The 19,152-nt window shown below is 33.1% G+C and overlaps 1 protein-coding gene across 1 annotated transcript in view; it reads left to right on the top strand.

Annotated features, from left to right (window-relative positions):
* dar1 (dendritic arbor reduction 1) overlaps nucleotides 1–16,715 on the top strand; it is a 127,817-nt gene extending 111,102 nt beyond the window's left edge. Inside the window, exon 6 of the mRNA XM_075305960.1 lies at nucleotides 15,518–16,715. Within this exon, the coding sequence (XP_075162075.1) occupies nucleotides 15,518–15,705 (188 nt within the window). The 3' untranslated portion in view covers nucleotides 15,706–16,715. The remainder of the gene's footprint in view (nucleotides 1–15,517) is intronic.
* The last annotated feature ends 2,437 nt before the right edge of the window (nucleotides 16,716–19,152 follow it).

Below are 19,152 nucleotides of genomic sequence, written 5' to 3'. Positions count from 1 at the left end.
AGTCGTATCTCCCTATCGGAACTATGTAAATATTTCCCCTGTGTTTTAACATATATAGCTAGGTGTGTATAGATTTGTGTCGGGCATTTTATTTTCAACAACAAAATAAATAAATTCTCTTCATCATCATGAAATCATAATCATGAAATATAGAAATTCCTTAGCCGTGATAAGACAGAAGATCATAGTATGAGAGACATTTTTATGGCGATACGTCTCCGACCAATACTATGAACTACAAACTCATTTTCTCCATATGGCTGGTGTAAGATGTCGTCTTCGGTTACTCCTTTTTGTAGAGTATAGGCAATCCACTGACCATGAAATTCCCTTATTTCAGAAACAAAGTGTATTGTGGTGTTTGTCTAAGATACCTTGGTGTTTTCGACCATGGTCTGTCAACAAAATATACTGCAAAGCTTTTCATACCGCAAAAATCTCTGCGTCGTTATTCTGAGAGTTTTCTTTGGTTTTTTCAGTTAAAGAAAAGATTTCTTGAGTTTTTTCATGGTTCCATTCAATGAATGATTTTGCCAAGCTTGATTTGCTTTTGTTTGTGCGCATAAATAATGAAGTTTTGCTACTTTGCTCCTGCTACTTCTGGCCAAACTTCTCAAGGCAGTGATGCTGCCTAGATAGTTGGTGAAGTGGCCAGAAATGATGTTTTGGTTCTTTGTGGGTCACTGTGTTAAGTTATATCGAGCATTGCGATGTTATTCTTGAGATCTACATGCAGTCACCACTATCTCTGCTGAACACCCATCACCATTTTCTCCATATTACCTTACACGGCACTGTTGCAGAGAGCCAAACGGCATAATCACGTGGCAGTGGCAAACGTTTGTTTTCGCACTAACAGCAGAGCTAGAGCCTCTTGTAAATTGGGTTAAGTGATGAATGAATGGATGCATGAATGAATACTTATTCTTACATGGTGAAACCCAGGGGAACGAACATTCCACCCTCTCCTGCATCACCATGGACACCACACGGATATGATGACGCTCATGACAACGAGTATGAATGGCCAGCAAATTGACGGCATGAAAAAAAACCTCTTCTGACCATTATACTGCAAACAATACGGTGCAATTTAAGCTTTTGTTATGTGCAAGTCTGAAGAAAAATTTAATTTTTATAACTTGATAATGTAGGCTGTGAGCCTTCTCATGGTTGCTTTGTTTTCTGAGGGTTTTATTCTACTCCTTCAACAACAGCTATACAAAATGGACGATTCGTATATACAATTTTTATGGGCGCACTAGAATATGAAAAAAGAGCGGTGAAATCAATATTGCCAAGTTGCAAATGCGGTAGCAATCTAAAGTGCAACGACAATGGATGTAAATTCAATAGACGGTGCAATTGACTGCAAACTATGCCAATGTAAACAACAACAAAGTAATGAAATAAACTGCATTTTTATAGCTTTCAAGATGTTGGGTCCATTTCCAAATAGGTGTCTGTCGATAGAAATCTGAGTGATTTGGTGGAAGATAGGCAAAAACTTTTGCTGCTGAAAGGTGTCGCAAGTCTCAATACCAATCGGATTCCCTCATTTGTAGTAGATATAGAATACAAAACATTATACTAAACAAATCTAAATTTATAATTTAGATTTCTCTACGAATTTAATTTGAGGGTTTTTTGTTCTCCCTCCAACAACAAAGTCAAAGAAATTTGTTAATATACTAACGGCCATTTTCATGTAGCTCCGTTAGGCTTTAACTGTCAGTTAACAGAAAGTAAATTGCAAATATCTTCTCCCCGGTTAACTGAAAAATTTTCGTCAATTAAGTTCCTAACTGGCCTATGGAATATAAAGACAAGATGACAGCTTCGTCCATAATACGGTTTAAAAGTTGGTTAGTTAACGGAACACTAACGGAGCTTTATGAAAATGGGGGTAAGTCATATTCGTTAACTACTTCGAAGAATTAATGACAATTAAACACAAAGAAAAGGTATGTAAAGATTTCTAATTCAAGCAGTAGAGGTGTCAAAAGTATAGTAAGTACGGTTTTTCTAGTCCAAGTCCAATTCCCGAAGTCAATTGGTTGCTGATGGAAATTGAAAATGTCTCTTTTGAAGTTACTTGCCAACAACAAAGTACAAATAGTACAAACGTACTTAAATTTTCCAGTACACCCAGAGAAGCAATATGATAACCTCAAACATGCTATTTTTGGACGGGGTACATGTAACATGTTTGTCGCAAAATGATATTTTCACAAAAATTATGTATATGATTTCGACAATCATGTATATGCCGAGAAAAGAAAATGAACTACTTGCGGCGAAAATGTTCCACGTTCACCGTCCAAAAATGACATTTTGCTCTTGAAATATGTTTGGGGTTATCATCAGGGCTGCCAACTAAATTTTAAGAAAAATCGTCACTTTTTCCCGAAAAAATCGTCATAATCGGCACTTGCATTATAAAAATCGTCACAAAAACCGGGAACTTAAAATATTATTAAAATAAATACATCCGGATTTTATATCCTAACCCACATAGTGTTTAGGGAATAATAACTTTTATTGACTTTAGACTCCATAAAACATACTGATCGACTCAGAATCACCTGCTGAGTCGATCTATTCGTATTCATCCGTTCATCGGTCGGTCTGTCTATGTCTTGTTCGCAGGATTCCTGTCGTAATTATTTCGATGAAACTTGGTTCAGTGCTTTTTGGGCACAAGGACGAACGCTATTGAATTTTGAAAAAAAAAACGGATCACATTTAGATATAGCCCTCATATATAGGCATCGCCCGATTTCAACAAATGGGGTCGTATTGAGCTACATAGGTCATCTTCAAATTTAATACAAGGTTATTAAGTACCCTTAAATTAAGCAAAATTTAATCGCAATCGGTTAAGATTTCGAATTCGCTCGATTTTTCCAAATTTTTGAACCGAGTAAATATCGTAATTTTGGAGGCAAAAATCGGAAACCGCTATTGTTTGAGTCAAAAATCGTCAAAATACCGATAAGTCGGCAAAATTTGCAGCCCTGCTTATCATATTCCTTCTTTGCGTGTAAATATCTGATCTAGAAACAACAATTTAAAATTCAGTATAGTTTAGTCTTGTCTTCGTGTGTTCGAAACCCTAATGTAACCAACATGTCGACCATCTAACTGTTTCAACCATTTTTTATTTTATGTTTTTATACTTTTATAAATTATAAACATTCCTAATTCTAGTTTGGCAATGTTAAAATATTTCTGTACTATAGCCTCATGACCCAAATCCATGAGAAAGTATTTATGGGCTACCACTAGGTCAAACTAAACGCAAATTTTATTTATATACTTTTTAAGTATCTGTTATCTTTTATAATAAATATTGTTTCATGTGATAGTTTCAAAAATGCAAAACTCTTATAGACAGATAACAATTATATATAATCAAAAAATTATCTTAAATTTTAATGTACAGACACTAATAAGATTTTTACAATAGAAGTAAAAAAAGAGAAATTGCTGACTGTTATTTTTTTAATACTGGCAAAATTCCATCACGAAATTTAACACAAAATCCAAGAGATCTCATATTGTTAATTCGCATCTTTTTATACGAAAATAATGGTGATACCTTCGATGAGCGATATTGTAGGGAGAAGTTATCAACAAAAGCGTATGTGGCGTTGCCAACATACTTGCATGCAATTACGTGCTGATCTCCCCAGACGGACATGATAAAGTTTATGACAGTTTTTTTATGATCGTCATCACAAAACCTTGTACGTATTGTTTACTGGCTTGCTGATTTGTGATATGAGGTGTGCAGATTGTAAAATAAAATTACGTTGAAATACCCAATAAAAAAATTAACTACTTGTCACTCCATTATTGTTTTTGCCTTTATATGATGACCCACAAATTTGAAATATTTACAAAAGGAAATCTAATGGGGGAAATTTGGTCCCGCTTTTATTTGTTCGCGATTTCCAAAAGGAATCATAATCATAGTATTGGCATTTTCCTCAAGATTTCGATGTTACAGTTCGCACCACTAGACCATACCTTTACCATACAGAGGAGTGTGGAGACAGGGGGAAACTAAAACATATTGAGTTAATAATTGGAAAATTACTAACTCTCAAATTGTAGTTTATCAGCTTGAATTGATCAGAGCATAAATTACGTTGTTTCTTCAAGAGAGATCTGGTCATTGCTTTCGCGGTTATGTCGGCTTTAGTGGATAACCACGGGTTAGTCACTATATTTAATGGCCGGTAATTCAATGCGGAATGAGAGCGAATTGCATAGAGGAAAATTAAAAAATGTCTAATCAAATATCAGATGTTAAAGCCATCAATAAAATGGTTAAAGCAATAAAAGATAATTGTTCCATTCGATGAAAATTAGACGAAATTTACTATGAACAAATTAATTGTATGATTTCTAAGCGGCAGAGGATGATGCTATCTTGCACATAGTGATTTTGGTCGATTGAGGTGAATTGGTAACCGTAATAGATATGAATATAAACGATTTTATACAGACAGTGGTGGTGTTAGATTAAATTGACTAATAAGATTTAGCGAGATATCAATGTCTATTGAGACAAAATAGATTGCAAATATCCCTTACATTAAACATGGGAATGGCATGCCGAAATATATGGCACCCGTTCGAGATGACGAGATTATAAGCCGAAATCAAAAACAAGTAACAAAGTTAGGGTGTCCAAATAACCTTTTTATCCGAAAATCCCAATTCTTTAAAACCCTGTTTTCGGTTTTTTATTTAGCTCAAAACCGGTTAATCGGGTAAAACCGAAATTATAAAAATTAGTGAAAATGAGTTTTAAATACTCATTTTATTAAAAAATAAATAAATAAAAATTAACAATTTATAGAACATTGGCAGGAAAATTGAATGACTGAATTTAGGACCAACATTGTGTTTACATTAAAATAAAAAAAAAGATTTGAGACAAAGTCACAACTCTTCTAATAAATTCGGGTTGATTTGCGCTCAAAGAAAGGTCTTTACAATTAAGCGGAATGTCGTTTGACTAAAATCTCTTCATTTACTTAGTGTAAATGTGTTCTATGTACCTTATGGGAAATGGATCAACCCTAGGACCGGTAGAGGGTTAGTCCCTGGTGTGTATGGACCAGATGACACAGTTCTGGTCGAAGCGTACGGAATGGACCGGTCACTTTACCATGGATTTGCCATTGGCTGGAAAATTTACACTTTAGGAAACGACTTGGACTCATCCCAAAAGACACGTCGTGAAACAACTTAGAAGGACTACCCCATAGACAACTGTTCATGAAACAGTCTGGGACAAACTGTTATGACCCTGTTTCCATCCGTATCGCACCAGAAAGGAATATGTTGAACAATAAATAATTGTGATAGTTGTATTGTAGTAGAAGTGTGGATTCAAAAAGATTTTAATATCAAGTGAGTATAAAAATCAATAAATTATATGACAATTAAAAATGTTGATAAACTGGAGCACTAGTACCAGTCCTGTAATGGATCCATTAGTGGCAATTTGCACAAATTTCCCGTAGGGTAGTCATTTGTTTCTCACCTTCAGTATATCTCTGCAAAAAGTTCCACTTTTGGAAGAAATATTTAAAAAAAATAGAATGAAATTTCGTTGACATACAGAAAACCGGTTAGCCGACGGTCAAAACCCGGCTTTCGCGGTTAACCGAACTTGCCAAGTTTTTTATTATCCGGTTTCGGTTTGTGTAACTGAATCCGGTTAATCGGTGTCGGTTTTGGACACCTTAAACAAAGTGTTAAAATCAGGAACTTCCGACCATATAACTAAACCTATTCAACTAGTACACCACAACTTGTGAGAGATGTTATTTTGGCCACATTGATTGATATAATTGCAAAACAAGGGATACACATATCAATATTGATATGATGTACGTTCATTAGTCGATATGATGAATGATTGTGACAAGTATCATAAATTGTACATGTGTGACCGCGTAAACCGAGCAGTTCATAGTGGGAGAAGGTGAACGGCCATCCTTTCCCTCTCAAATTTCGCTGGACAATTTTCCTTTCAAAAGAAAAATCGAATTGAATCAGCCATCTAAATTATTTCTTTTCCATTTTTCTAAAATACGGGCACTACACAAAAGTAAATTGCATTTGCGATACTCCCCTTCGTTAAAACTTTTCCACATGAAACGCCTTTTATTAGCCATCAAATTATTGTTGTAGTCGTATTCAATTTAATTTTGCTCTTCGTCATAGATTTCTATTTACATTTCTCCATTGTGATCTTCACACACATGAGAACCTTTCTCTGCCAAAAAAAAAAAAAGTTTCTCACGTTTAGCTTTCGTAGTTTCTACGGAGCTCTCCATTTCTCTATTTCTATTTCCCTCTTTATGTTCTTGCGTTATTAATTAAAATAAACACAACATCAAAAGCAATTTGTCACTTGTCTTTTCAATGAACAGACTTTATTTTTACAAATCGAATGCTAAACTATGAACAAGTCAACAAATAAAATATTCAATTTTAATAACCAACAAATGGAACACACGATCCACGTTTTTTGTTTCGATGAAGAAAAAACAAAAACAAGAAATCAAAATAAATTCTAGAAGTAACCTGAAAGAAATGGAAATTGAAAAAGCAACAAAAACAAACTCACAAAAATCAGAAGATTACCAATGCAAAGAGCAAGTCAGCATATCGACGACAATGGCTAGCAAATACTGAAACAATTGACAAGAACATAACTGCAGCATGTTCAGCCCATATTGGACTTTTTAATACTGCATTCAATATTGTATCGATCATGGTCTAGCTAGCTAACAATGAATGGTAATACGTGCTTAGCTAATCTTCATTGTGGTGGCACTGCTGGTAGGAGCAACGGTGACATGGGTGGGCAGGTTAGACCTCGATCGGATGAAAACTCTTTTAACCAAAAACGTTTGGCACATAATAGCGGCTGCTATTGCATTGGTAGCTCCATACGTCTGGTAAAAATATAAGTAATGTTTATAAAATGCATGCAATTCTTGAGAAAACGTGGCTTGATTTAATTGAAATGTTGAGAAAAATATAGAGGCAGCAAAAGTGACATAAATGATTTTTATTTTTTAATTTATGGCTTTAAAATTTTTGTAGAGATATTTTGGATATTAATACGAATATTAGAATCTCCTATCGGTACCTATAATAAGTCGAACTTCATTATATGTACTTATATAAAATGAATTCATTTTAAAAGCATTGCTTTTTCATTCCCATTTTCTTGTACATTGAAGTAGTTCCAATAAATTTCTACACATTGAAGTTTTCTATTCTGTGTGCCCAGAATTTCATACCCAGCAAAGCCCTGCACTACCAATTAATTTTGGAGTCAATATTGATTTTTTCACAAGTGCATGTCCTGTGATAGAAGTACTAAATTGTAAGCGTGGACGCGATATGAACAAATAAGACAAAAAATGCATGTGCCACGTGTCACTACTCAAGATAATCTGTCGTATGGTAACTGAAAAAATTATTTGCCAATTTACCATACTTTGTGACAAGTGATTTAACAATTGATCTTAATATGTGTTTATTTATGAACGAAAGAAATCTTCTTTCAGTGTAGATACTTTCAAATACATCTAGCCTTGGAATCGTTTTAGGGCTTTATCAATATTTTTTTTTTTTTTTAATAATGAATATACTTCATATATTTTTATTATACCCACCACCATAGAATGGTGACGGGGGTATAATAAGTTTGTCATTCCGTTTGTAACACATCGAAATATCGATTTCCGACTATATAATGTATATATATTCTTGATCAGGGAGAAATTCTAAGACGATATAACGATGTCCGTCTGTCCATCTGTCCGTCTGTCTGTTTATAATCACGCTACAGTCTTCAATAATGAAGCAATCGTACTGAATCGTACTCGTCTTTTGTCTGCAGGCAGGTCAAGTTCGAAGATGGGCTATATCGGTCCAGGATTTGATATAGTCCCCATATAAACCGACCTCCCGATTTGGGGTCTTGGGCTTATAGAAATTTTAGTTTTTATCCAATTTGCCTGAAATTTGAAACCTAGAGGTATTTTATGACCACAAATACGTGTGCCAAAAATTGTGAGTATCGATCCATATTTTGGTGTAGCCCCCATATAGACCGATCTCCCGATTTTACTTCTTGGGATTATAGAGACCGCAGTTTTTATTAAATTTACCTGAAATTGGAAATCTAGAGGTATTGTAGGACCACAAATACGTGTGCCAAAAATTGTGAGTATCGGTCCATGTTTTGGTATGGTCCCCATATAAAACGACCTCCCGATTTGGGGTCTTGGGCTTATAGAAACCGTAGTTTTTATCCAATTTGTCTGAAATTGGAAATCTAGAGGTATTTTAGGACCATAAAGAGGTGTGCCGAAAATGGTGAGTATCAGTTCATATTTTGTTATAGCCCCCATATAGACCGATTTCAAGATTTTACTTCTTTGAAACTCAATGTAAAATTTCCAGATTTTACTTCTACAGATTTAAGATTTCAAATCAAGACTTTATTTTATAATTTTCTTGCACACTTACAAGAGATGTTAATGATTCCTTTAAAACTCAAACAAAAATGGTTCTTATAAATCCAGAATCTGATATAGTCCTCATAGGTGAAATCTTTAAATTTATCTTCGGGAATATCCTCAAGTCCTCAAGCCCTCATGAAATTTCAAAGGAAACCCTAATATTTGGTTCATGGTGGTGGGTATTTAAGATTCGGCCCGGCCGAACTTAGTGCTGTATATACTTGTTTTTTTATTTTTATTTCCATTTATTTAAGCAATTCAAAGCCTTTACAGGGCCAATTTAATGAATTACAATGTACTACTATACAACATAATGTATAGACATATTTCTATTTAATTATATTGTTGCCCAAATTATAGCAAACTTATTTTTAACGCACACCGTATAATATGAATAAATCGTAGACGGAAAGAAATCATAATAATCAGACAAATGCCAGACATAAATGTTTTCTCTCATCACCTCTCTTCGTTGATGTGCGATTTAATCCCATTCTCAGATATCTGCAAATCACTTTAATAATAACAACAACAATGACACTTCTACTTCGTAATGCCAGAGCCAACCACAATCACACACACACAAAATACTCAATGTATTGCAATCACACACTCGCAATAGTATTTATGTCATTTATCTAGGAAAGAAAAAAGCATCTAAACGATATTATGATTCATGCCTTGCACCAATTAAGGGTACATTTTCAACACCTACGCATATTTCATGAATTGACAGCGTAAAAGTCATGCGACCAAATCAAACCCAATGCTCCACGGAGAGTGGCTTAAGGCTTTAACTCCTAGAGCTGATCTTGTTGTTGCCTATCAATAGTAATTTTCCTTAATAACCCCCAACTCCCATAGTTAGTTGAGTTAGTTTTTTTTTTTTTGCATTGGGGATTTGGTGGCCTGACTGTAGCCAAAAACTAACTTGAGAAAAAAAATCAGCCCTATTATTCTTAATGGGGCTTTTTTAAGAAAAATGAATGAAGCGTAAAAAAAACATTTTTTTTTTTTCAAAAATCGCTCCAAATAATAACAACAACTGGGGAGTAGTTAACAGTTATATTCGATGGCTTTATGAGCACCAGTGCTCGTAGCGGTGTTGGTTGGTGGCAATAACAACAACAGCGATGACGGTGTTTTCGTCAACAACGAGACTTTATTGCTACCGCGCATGTGCAAAGTTTCAGTGGCAATATCTTCGCATTGCTAATGAAAAATTGATCGAGAAGAAATGTTGTTGGCTATACTCTTGCTGTTGCTGTTGTGTGTTGACAATGTTGTTATTATTATTTTCATTGTAGATTTGCTATTGCAATTGCAATTATGTGCCTATTAATGGACTAAATAAGGCGAGCACGCTTATAAATGCTAAAATACTGACAACATCAATCGTTTTCATGAACATGATTGCTGAATTGTATTGCCTTTGTTTGTGTCTGTGTTTTGGAGGCGATTGCAACTACATGGGACGTATGTCTTTGCTCCCATAAGTGAGTCTGCCCTGTTTACAGAATTTCCACACTAACGAGCTTTACTTGTGTTTAATATCAAATGGGTTGCCACTGCCACTTATGAATGCTCCACTTGTGCAAAATATGGAGGAATATTATGTGGTAACGACGTGAGGTCGAGTTAAAGTTTAATTTCAGAAGATTTAAGGATTATTTTAGTTCAAACTCTTGGGAAACGTGGGAATCTTTGCAGGGTATAAATATGATAACTGATCTTGAAACAGCGTGAAATAAACAAGAACGCAAGAAGGCATACTTTTAGATTGATTCAGAGATCAGGATAAACGGTAAATTATGGGTAATATATTCGTGTTTAATATTAAAGTTTAGCATCTAAACAATACGTTTATCCGAAAGTCTATTTTTTTTTAACCCGTTATCGGTTTTTTATTTTGCTCAAAAGTAGAAATTTGTGAAATTGAGTTTTAAACATTCATTTTAATCTATAAAACAATGAATGCAAAAAAAAACAAACAGTTGTTTCTCATCTCCAGTACTTCTTTAAAAAAAGTTCAACTTTCGGAAGAAACATTAAAAAAGTAGATAGAAATTTATTGAAATTCAGAAAACCGGTTTGCGATTAACAGAAATCAATGTCAATTTTTTCACTATCCGGTTTCATTTTATGTAATTGAATTCGATTAACCGGCGTCGGTTTTCTACACCCTAGACTGCACCTTCAAAAATAAAATAAAATCGCCTCCCAAACATATACTTTGTTCTAACAAAAAATTATTTGTACTGTGCAAACATGTTATGTTTCACACTAGGCTTATCTTTCCTAAAGCCCCAAACTGTTTATTGCACATTTTAACCAGTAGTTTGCTGGCAACAAAATGTCTTTAATATAATTATGTTGGAATGCAAATAAAAACAAATCTTAATTTGAATATTACACTCCAAACATTTATATACATACAAAATATGTAAGTAAATGAACGTTTTGGTTTTTATTTGTTGTAATTAAACTTAAAGTCTTCCTTATTCTATCATGTTGAACTTTTAGACTTCATAGTTATTGAATAGCGGAAGTGAGAGATGTTCCATAAATTGGAAAAGTGTCATCCTATTGACATATTAACATTCTAATTAGTGAAGAACTTTGTACTTACTAACTAATATATGTTTGCATCCAAAGACATTATATTTAAAAAAAAATTAATGTCTTACATCGTTTCCCGGTCATAATTAAAACTTGTTTCACATCTGCTGACTAATCCCAAAATCCCAGCAGAAACGAAGGGACTTTCATGACTAACACTGCTGTCCTAATAGCAAGGAACTAATTTTTTAGATCAATAACAGCGCGAAGGAACGCATAATTGTAAAAGTTGTGAGCCAGTGTAAATGATTGAAAAACTTCGGCTTTTTGAATCCCAACAGAATGGATGATAGAACTATAGGCCTTTTCTGCGACGTGATCATGACCTATGTAAATACAAAGAGAGCCGTTCATTGTATAGGGCAAATTTCTTATGAATTTCTTAGACGAACATTTTGAAAAGATATTTCTTCAACGTTGCCACTAGATTGCAATTCTTAGTATCTATTGGAATGTTGAAATATTGATCCCTTTTTACTCAAACCTTATCATATCATATCAGCCAATAAAACATCGATTTTTAAATGCGCTCGTATACCATATCTTATTGCAACTTTTGTCATGGTACGACGTATTTATGAAATGGAAGCATTATCTCGATTATTAAAACGCCTGTTTACTTTAGATGTTCAATTGTCTGCCCAGTATATTGCTTGACGTTGTTTTTTTTTGCACTAGGTGGTTTGATTGCCTCTACGCGAATCTGGGGACATGTGTGAGTGTGTGTGTCTGTTTTTGTATAGATTTCGCCAAAATGTTTGCTCTCAAAGCTGAATGGTAGAAAATATTGAGAAAAGTCTGTCACACATTATAAGGTTCATATATTTTGGCCAAAACAGTTATGCCAGCATAAAATGCATGGGAGCACAAAATGCATTGTCAAGCAGACGAAGAGTATGTGTAGGCGGCATATTAGCTTCAATCAAAAAAATCTGTTGCCAAATTTTGTTACCGGCATTTGGCGTTGGTACTGGTAGAGCTTGCATTGGTATCTCCATCGTTTGGCCACTTCTAATCGAGCACTTCTTGTTTGAGGGAGAATTTAATCAGTGCATTACATTGTCTTGTTGAAAGCAATTATGGAGCTGTTCTCGTCTTCGCCTCCCCATGGTAGTCAATGTTGACAACCAAGGCGAAATCTGCAGTTCTGTATGAAACGTCATTTAAACTATTTTTGGTTAAGTTGGCGTTTTTTTTTTATTGTCTTGCAGTAAAAGTTTGAGCAAACGGCCGTGTCGTCGGTGGTTGGGGAAATCACTGTCTAATAAAAGTTTTGAGTTGTGTGTTTTTGGTTGGGTAGGATATCTGGTTGTCTACTAAGCTTTATCTTTGGCTGGTGCTTGATGACGTTGCTTAGTGTTTTCTTGGTTCCTTTTTGATCGCTTGGAGTTGCATTATTATTATTTTTTGTGGGCCTCCTATGCTACAATGGATATTTTTCTGATGATTGGCTCTGTCGGTTGGTCGTACGGTTATTGCATTAGGTTGGCGGATGAATGGCAGTGGATTTTTGACATTTTCTTGGCAGTTGCGATGATTGCTTTGATTTGTTTTGATTTGCATCGTTAAGTATTATGACAATAGTAATCAAATTCAATTGGCAACAGATAGACATACAAACGGACGGACGAAAATAGCAAACATACAACTGAAAACCCATAGTCATTTTGATCGTCTTTCATCGTTGGTTTTCTGTAGTTATTTCAAAGGAAGTCAATCTATGATGTCTACTGATATTTGATAAGGAAGAGAGGAGGACAATCGGACGAAAAAAAAAATTTTTTCTTCTTGAGAAACTGTGCAATCACTAAATCAGACGATGACTAGGAAATATTACACTTCAGGGAAAAACTGGAAATTGTTCGATTTGTTTGACAATTCTAGTGTGACTATTTATACATACGGAAGTGTCATAAGGGAGAGAATTGCTAAGGTGAATTGCATGCTAATCAAATATCGTGCATATCTTAAGGTTGATATGTATAGCAAACCTTTTTTGCATAATACAAAAATATATTTTTCAACTGATATCCATAACTATTTACAGATATGTTTTATAACATTAAAGGTATAAATGTATATACCAATTTTTTCAAAACTTTTTTTCTCAAGTAAACTTATCACAGTTCGCGAAGGGCTGTGAAATTAAGATGCTACCCAACAATATTGCATATATAGGAATAATTTATTATATATTAATTAATGTATTATAATTACAAATTATAATAAACTTATTTATACGGACACTAGCAACTAGAGGCAATCGGCCTAATATAGGAATAGTATAATGTTATAGTCCACTAATGGCTTCAGGATAACCATTTTCATTAGTTATCTACACTCAAAAAACTTTACTTGGAACAACATATTTTGACCTTGAGGATTTTGATATTGATTCCGAGCCAAAGATGCGGCTTCTTTAAAAAACGACATCTATAAGGGATTACAGATATCATTTATTAGGATTAGGATACAGATATCATTTATTTTTGGACAAATGCCAGTTTAAAAGTCCAAATTACAACAAATACTTCAACATAATGGTTTCTTAATTCCAATAACACTTTAATCCAAAGATGCAAAATCCTCAAAATAAGTCTTAGTCTATATTTGAAGAGTTTTTATCTTAAATCTAAAGATTCAATATATCGTCTAATTTAAAGGATATTTTTTTTTACTTTTTTTTACAAACACATACCACTTTAATGAAGGGATGCAAATTTCCAAGATTCGTGTTCTAAATTTAGTGACAAAACAATTGTTTGAAACAATGATTATAAACTTTCTTTGATTTAAAACCTTAATAATTTAAAGAAATGTTTCCTTAATATTAAGTAAAATCATAGAAAGTTAATACAAATTACAATTTAAATTCTATAAAATGTTTAGTGCCACTTATTTTCCACAGAGTACAGTGGGATTATTTAAAAATACTCTGCCATTTGTACTCATAATATTGTGTGTGAAACATTGTAGACATTGGTTTGATTTTATGTTAATGAGTTTCATAAAATTTTACTGTACTACACGCTCACAAAAAATCGCTTCTGTAACATATACTCCCAAACATATTTTGCTTCAAGCATATATATTTTTGGGTATTGCCCAAACATTTATATGTTTGATCTCTTCCAATATATAATATGTTTGAAAGCATATTGGTCTAAACAATATATGTTTGGGTAGTCTAAGTTCCAAACATTTTGTATTTTTGCATCCAAATTCAATAATGTTGTCTTCCAAAAAACAATATGTTATTATGTGAACATATAATATGTTTGGAAGCATTTTGCACCCAAAAATATTATATGCTTAAAAAAATTCTCCCAAACAATATTGTGCTCAAAATTTTATTTATTTATTTATTTATTTACAATCATAACGAATTATGAAAATAAACAGGTAATATAGGTGCTTTTCGACCTGAATGCTCAAAATTTTGTTTCTGCCCAATTGTATATTCCCCCACATCTTTCTCACTTCAACGAGATTTTTTAGTTCTTAGCACCTTTTTCTGTAATACAAACATTGTAGAAGAAATTATTCAATTGTATGATTTTTTTTATTTTAATTTTACATTTTGCCGGACGGGGATTCGAACAGCGGACCACACAGTTTGTAAGGATCAAAGAAGTAGCTGATCAATTGCCCAAGGAAAAATAAGATGTTAATTTTGTAATAACAAGCAACAACCACCAACTTAATTCAATATCGCTCCCTGTTAAATAGCGCTCCAAGCTACTAAACACATATATGTTTATAGGCTATTTCTAAATTAATATATGTTTGCATCCAAGCATATTATATTTACAAACATTTTATGTCCCAAACATAATATGTTCTAACATATTAACATATATGTCCCAAACATGTTATGCTAGTTTATGAACATTATATGCTTGCACTCAAAAATATTGTGTTTAAAAATTTGTGTTCCAAACATATAATGTTTATAGCCAAACATATGAAAAACAGTCTTTTTCATCCGTGTATGTTAAATAGATTAAACATGGACCCTTATCCTTATTTTCCTAAAAATTTCAATATTAAACATTTGTAAAAGGATGATTACAAAGCAGATTTAAACTCTAAAAATTTTATATGTATGACTTCATTTGCTGTAGCATTTTTTTATTTGTTTTTCCATAATAATGAAATGTCTTTTGAGAAATATGTTAATTATTTGGAGGCACTTTCATGTTGAGGGTAAATTATTTGCATCAAATTGCTAGCAATTTTACTTTTATGTACTTTTATGGGGTTTCTCTCAACTTTTATGCAAATCGTTGGTATAAATTAACTTTAAAAATGTCTATCTTTCTCTTTTCTTGCAGGAGAGAAGCCATACACCTGTCAATGGCCAGAATGTGAATGGAGATTTGCACGTTCAGACGAGCTAACGCGTCATTATCGCAAACATACCGGAGCAAAACCCTTCAAATGCATTGTGTGTGAACGTAGTTTTGCACGTAGTGATCACCTAGCTCTACATATGAAAAGGCATTTGCCGAAGAATAAATAGGAGCACTAAGAATCAACGAAGTGCTAAGACAAGAATTCCCATAAATCAGTGGTTGCTAATGTCTATATGCTGAAAAGTGGAGAAACTTTACCCTAAAGATGTTCATAAAAATTGCTTACAATTACGTAATTACTTACCATTGAGTAGGAATCAAATCAACAATCCAAAGGACTTTAGTTTGTAAAAAAAAAGAAACCAATTAATTGTATAATTAAGTCTAACATTGTAATGAAAAAAATTAAGAATTTTCATTAAGTGAAACATATCCAAAACAAGTTCAATTTTAAGAAATGTTTGCATTATTTTCTTGATCTGTGAAAATCATGTTTGCCATAAAATCTTCCTACACCTAGCCATCCTGGTCACAAGATTAATCCTGTTGCTGTTCTGCTTATTAATTTCTGATTTCTTGACATTATTGCCAGGTTTCCTAATTTTGTATAATAATTTTATTTAGATCTAGTTGTTCATGGAAATTTGTAATCTTCTGTAACCTTAGCCTTATTTATTGAAGTTTTTGTTTTTTGTTCTAACTTTTTTATATTTAAATTTTTTATTTAAAATTTTGAAAGTAAACTTAAGATTCTCCTTTTAGATTTCATAAGGTATCCATTCGCTCACACGTAAATCATTCACACATCTACACACGCATACGAGTAAACTCAGTGTCTTTAACAAACCCCAGTGTCTTATTGTAAACTTTAGTTAATTAAGATTTAAGCCAACAAATGTGTAATTTAAATTAAAAAATGTCTAAAGAAATTTAATTATGTAATCATATAGAATTAGTAAATTAATGATAGACAAACAAATCTATTTAAATTTTTAAATTTATTCGATGTAGAAACTGAAACGCCTATAAACCAACGTTTAATGGAATGTGCTGAAAAGAAAATAGAAAAGGAATCCAAAAATAATTGAAATACAAAAAAAAAAAAAAACAAACAATCCACCAAAGTGCTGGCACAAAACATTAATAAAATATATAAATATATATATGGAAAATGTCATTCTGAATTATTGTTTTAATATATCGAACAGGCAATGTATTTATCCTGGATCAGCAAAAAAATGGGTAAGTGTGAGAGCGAACTTTTTTCATCTACCTACAGCATTCGAAAATGATTCAAAGCATTACATCCATCCATTAAACTAAAAAAGAGAACTCTCTATTTCACTCAAGCCAATTTAACTTTATTTTTATGAACTAAAAAATGATTTCTTTAAATTTCTAATATTCACTACAATTGGGCCCATCTTGAACTTCGTGTGGCACTAAAGACATTCTTGCAATGTTGAACTCCATTTTTTTCCTTCAAATTCTAAAATTTTATTTAACAAGTGAAAAAAAATAATTATTTCTAATAAATTGTCTTGAATTTGTCGCAAAATATTTTCTTGCTTTTTTGATATCGGCGTGATGTGTCTTTGTAATACTGTTTAGTTAAAATTTTCTAAAAAGAACTAAAATTTCTAAAATAAACCAAAATAAATGTCGAGAGATGTGTACCTCAATGATAAAATTACTCCGTTTTTGTAATCTTGTCTAAATGGCATGTTATACATCATGAAAACTTTTTGATATTCGGCAAAAAAATAAACGGGAAAGAGCATCTCCTAACTCTCAGGTCATACATGTTTCTGGAAGGATTTTGTATAACCTAAGACGTGGAATTTGCGATAAAATATTTGCTACACACAAGCAACAGTGAACCCACTATGGAGAATAATTTGGGTTAATTTTAGAAAAAATAGGTTAATTTAGGCTCAGAGGAGATGAATTTTACATGGGCTTGTCATAGGGTGGAAGCTATCTTTTTAATTATGTCCATCTCTTGAAGAAAATATTTGGATGTACATTAAAAGTAATGACTGGGGAATAACTTTAAATTTTTTTCCTGGATAGTAAATCTGTCTCTTTTGTGCATAATTTTATTATCTTTTTATACCCTCCGCCATAGGATGGGGGGTATATTAACTTTGTCATTCCGTTTGTAACACATCGAAATATTGATCTATGACCCCATAAAGTATATATATTCTGGGTCGTGGTGAAATTCTGAGTCGATCTGAGCATGTCCGTCCGTCCGTCTGTTGAAATCACGCTAACTTCCGAACGAAACAAGCTATCGACTTGAAACTTGGCACAAGTAGTTGTTATTGATGTAGGTCGGATGGTATTGCAAATGGGCCATAGCCCCCATATAAACCGATTCCCCGATTTGGCTTGCAGAGCCTCTAAGAGAAACAATTTACATCCGATCCGGCTGAAATTTGGTACATGGTGTTAGTATATGGTCTCTAACAACCATGCAAAAATTGGTTCACATCGGTCCATGAATATATATAGCCCCCATATAAACCGATCCCCCGATTTGGCTTGCGGAGCCTCTAAGAGAAGCAAATTTCATCCGATCCGGCTGAAATTTGGTACATGGTGTTAGTATATGGTCTCTAACAACCATGCAAAAATTGGTCCATATCGGTCCATAATTATATATAGCCCCCATATAAACCGATCCCGAGATTTGGTTTTGGAGCCTCTTGGAGGAGCAAATTTCATCCGAGTGAGTTGAAATTTGTGGATGACAGTCTTTCGTAGAATTTTCTATGCAATCCATGGTGGAGGGTACATAAGATTCGGCCTGGCAGAACTTACGGCCGCATATACTTGTTTAAGTTCATTTCAGTAACGCTCGCAAAAAAATTAAGTCTTTCTCAAAACATAATAATTCCATGAACTAAAATAGAGTTAAATTAGCTTTAGTACCCCCAGAGAGTTCATTTTTTTCTTTTGAGTGCAGGCTCTATAAATTTGAAATTAGGTTACAGATCGAATTTTCTTTCATTTTTCACAATGTATCAAGGAATATATATTTCAAAGCAAAAACTGTTTTGTTAATTTCAAGAAAAAAAAAACAAATATTAAACTAAAGATGCAAAATCGTCTCAATAAGTATTAGCATATTTTTGAAGCGTTGTTGTCTTTAATCCAAAGATTTATTATGATTAATTCAAGGATTAGTTGTTTAACAAAAAAATGTTTTTCCTTGCTTTCATGGAAATGTGCCTTACTTGAAACACTTGTGACCTTAAGGAGGGGGCTCAAATTTTCTTGTCCTAAATTTAAAGAAAACAATTCTTAAAGCATAGATTATGAACTTTCTTTTAAATATAATTTCTTTATTTTAAAGAAATTAGTTTGTGTTGCATAAACTTTTATATTGGCTCAGTATTTGGTTTAGTGTACCAGTGAATATTTGTGCGATAGAATAAGATCGAAATACTGAATTCAAATATCATAATAGATTTTGTGCCATTAAGCCCCATTTTCATGAAGCTCCGTTAGTGTTACGTTAGCTAACGAACTTTTAAACCGTGGTATCTACATATCTGTCATCTTGCGTATATATTCCATATGCCAGTTAGAAACTTAACTGCTGAAAA

This window comes from Haematobia irritans, chromosome 4, assembly GCF_050003625.1.
Source record: "Haematobia irritans isolate KBUSLIRL chromosome 4, ASM5000362v1, whole genome shotgun sequence".
Taxonomy (NCBI): domain Eukaryota; kingdom Metazoa; phylum Arthropoda; class Insecta; order Diptera; family Muscidae; genus Haematobia; species Haematobia irritans.
This window is presented reverse-complemented; position numbering and strand designations above follow the sequence as displayed.